The sequence below is a fragment of the Austrofundulus limnaeus genome, unplaced genomic scaffold (assembly GCF_001266775.1).
Source record: "Austrofundulus limnaeus strain Quisiro unplaced genomic scaffold, Austrofundulus_limnaeus-1.0 Scaffold32, whole genome shotgun sequence".
Taxonomy (NCBI): domain Eukaryota; kingdom Metazoa; phylum Chordata; class Actinopteri; order Cyprinodontiformes; family Rivulidae; genus Austrofundulus; species Austrofundulus limnaeus.
The window spans coordinates 2,417,173-2,419,929 of NW_013952434.1; the positions used below are offsets into that span (position 1 = coordinate 2,417,173).

Genomic DNA, 2,757 nt, shown 5'->3' on the forward strand with positions numbered 1-2,757 from the left:
CCGCCGCCCCCCGCAGGAGAAGCATGCTCAGGAGGTGCGCAGGAACAAGGAGCTGAGAGAAGAGCTGTTGCCGTGAGGAGCGCCACCCGTACCCCTCCCCTCCCTCCTCTCCACAGGCTCTACATCCCTACCTCCCCACCTTCTGTCACCACCGCCAGCCCCAGAGGACCACTTCCTGCCCCACCTCGTCCCCTACTCGTCCACACCTCTCCACCCTATTGCCTGCCAGAATCACACCCCCTCCCTCCCCACATCCCAACCTTCTGTATTACTATGAAACTACAAAAAGACACCACCCTGAGATAGCAGAGGTTCAAACGGGGTTGGGGAGGTGGAAAGGATTAAAATAAATTTTAAAAAAATTAAAAAGAAAGAAAGAAGAAAAAAATATTGTCTCCTGCCATTCCCTTCCAAAACGAATGTTTTTGCTTGAAATGAGAAGAAGGAAAAAATTCAAATTGACAAGCGACGGTGGTTTTTGTAAATACTTTTTTTGTTTGTTATATACGGTGCGATAAAGCAGCAAAAGTATTGATTGCAGTGTGCCATTTTTACATCTAAGTTTCTGCTCCCTGCTTATATGGATGTGATCTTCTGTTCTGTTTCATTCATTCATTCATTCATTTCATTCATTCATCTGGGGTTTGTTTCTCTTCATTTCAGCCTGGGAATGCTTGTTTTGTGTGGTAACAAAGCTTAGGTGTTTGTTGTGAGTTTGCCAAGCTAGCTGATGTTGTGCTGCGACAGGTCGGGTCCTCACAGAGCCCACCTGCATGGCTCCGCCCCCCTCGTTTGTTTCACCCGGCAGATCTGCGTTTAATCGGAGAGATTTTCCGGTTCAGACTTTTGCCAATGACCCACTTAGTGAGTGAAGGGAGAAGCCGTTGGAATGAGGAAACGGGGGGCGGGGGGTCTGTGGGGGGCCGCAAGCTGTCGCTGCACCTCCACTCCTGTGAAATAGGTAGTGACTGTCCTGCAGGAGAACACTATAGCATTTAATGAGCCCATCCTCATCCTCTTTTCCTTCATCTCCATCTTTCCACTGTACAAGTTAATAAAAAACACTACATGCTCTCCGCACAGCCAACAACCACAGCACAGAGCTCAGGAGACCCTCGGAAAAATCCCTCAAAACCAACCCTCCAGTTACACACCTGAGGTTTAAGGTGCATCCTTAGAACACTGGAGTTCAAAACCCCACTCAGCTTACTGTGAATCTACACTAAAAACAACAACAAAAAAATAAGCAGCTTTCTCCATGTCACAAGTTTTCCTCCATCATCTGCTGGAATCATTACATTTTTCCACAAAGAAACAAGATAAAATCCACTTTAATGTTGGCACAAAGAAGATATGTAAGCCATACTGCAAACATAAACATCCATGAAAACAGTATTTCCATTCATGAAGGTGTTTCTGAGTGCTACAGGATGCAGACGATTGTAACGAGGGCTGCTGGTGCTTGAACAGTCGGCTCATAGATGTGTGTGAGTGACGTGTGTGAGCGTATATTTCAGAAAGGTCAGGTAGTTAAGTGTCATGTGATTTTGATCTGATTAGATATAAAGCGACGGCGATGCGGCGTATAACAGTTTTCAGGAGTTTATTATACCTGCTTCTCTTTCTCTCCTCCGTCCATCTGTGTGTTTCCTCCTCTCCACGTATATCTTTGTGAGCAAGCAGTGGTTAATAAAGATTTGGGGTTCAGTCAATAAACCTGGCTGTGTGAGTGTTCTTTCAGAAAAAAAATGCAAATATTGGAATTTTTAGTGTGTTGTTTCTAGAATAATGAAGGGATCTCCAACTACAGGTCTGCAGACTAACAGCAGGCCACGAGACATTTACCCCCGGGACACAAGCAGTTAAATAAAATAAATATAAATTCTCAAACTTTTCATATATAACTGCAATAGTAAACAAAATTAATAACAAATCAGGATGTAGTTTTTATTTTCTTTTAGTAATTTGCTGTGCTGATAAAATCTAGTTTTGTGATCATTTGTTTTATTGCTCCGTTTGAACTATGTGCTTTCAAAATAAAAGCGGTCAAATAAGAGCTGCACCTATGAGATGACATGAACAGACCTCTTCATGCTGATTTATTCTAAATAAAAGTAAAACGTAACATAGTGTTTTAGAAGCTTGAAAGAATTCAGTCATAACAAATATAATTCTGTTTTTTTTTCTGTTTCATTTTTTATTGTATTAATAGAGAGATATTAACTTTATTTAAAAAGGGAAAATACAATTCAAACAAAAATGTCACCATTTGATGTGCTGTTCCAAATTATAGCATAAGCTAATCATACTAGTTTTTTTCTGTTTATGTTCTACAGCTTTTGTTTTATCCTGTAAAGCACTGGTTCCCAGAGTTGGGGTTAGGGCCCCTCTGTGAGTCATAAAACTTCAAGTGAGGGTCCTCAGATGATTTCCAGAGATGATTTTAAATGCAAATAAATTGCAAATGGAACATTTCTACCATGCTTGTTGCAGAAATTACAATCATTACAAATTAATAAAAATAGTATAGTAATTATGTTATAGTATGTGATGCATCACGTCGAACTGAGGATTAAGTAAAAGGCAGTCATAGTGCATTGGTCAAATTATTAACCATATTTTGTCAAAATATAATAAATAAATACCTTATCTACTGGTAGTTTGAATAAAATATTTGAAATATGACCCAAAAGAATTACTTTTGAAGCTTTTTATAACAAATATCTATATGTGTGTGTGTGTGTGTGTGTGTGTGTG

The 2,757-nt window shown here is 40.1% G+C and overlaps 1 protein-coding gene across 1 annotated transcript in view; it reads left to right on the top strand.

Moving 5' to 3' along the window:
* Window positions 1-1,716, top strand: part of stmn2b (stathmin 2b) — an 11,339-nt gene extending 9,623 nt beyond the window's left edge. The window contains exon 5 of the mRNA XM_014005854.1: window positions 17-1,716. Within this exon, the coding sequence (XP_013861308.1) occupies window positions 17-76 (60 nt within the window). The 3' untranslated portion in view covers window positions 77-1,716. The remainder of the gene's footprint in view (window positions 1-16) is intronic.
* Window positions 1,717-2,757: the final 1,041 nt, after the last annotated feature.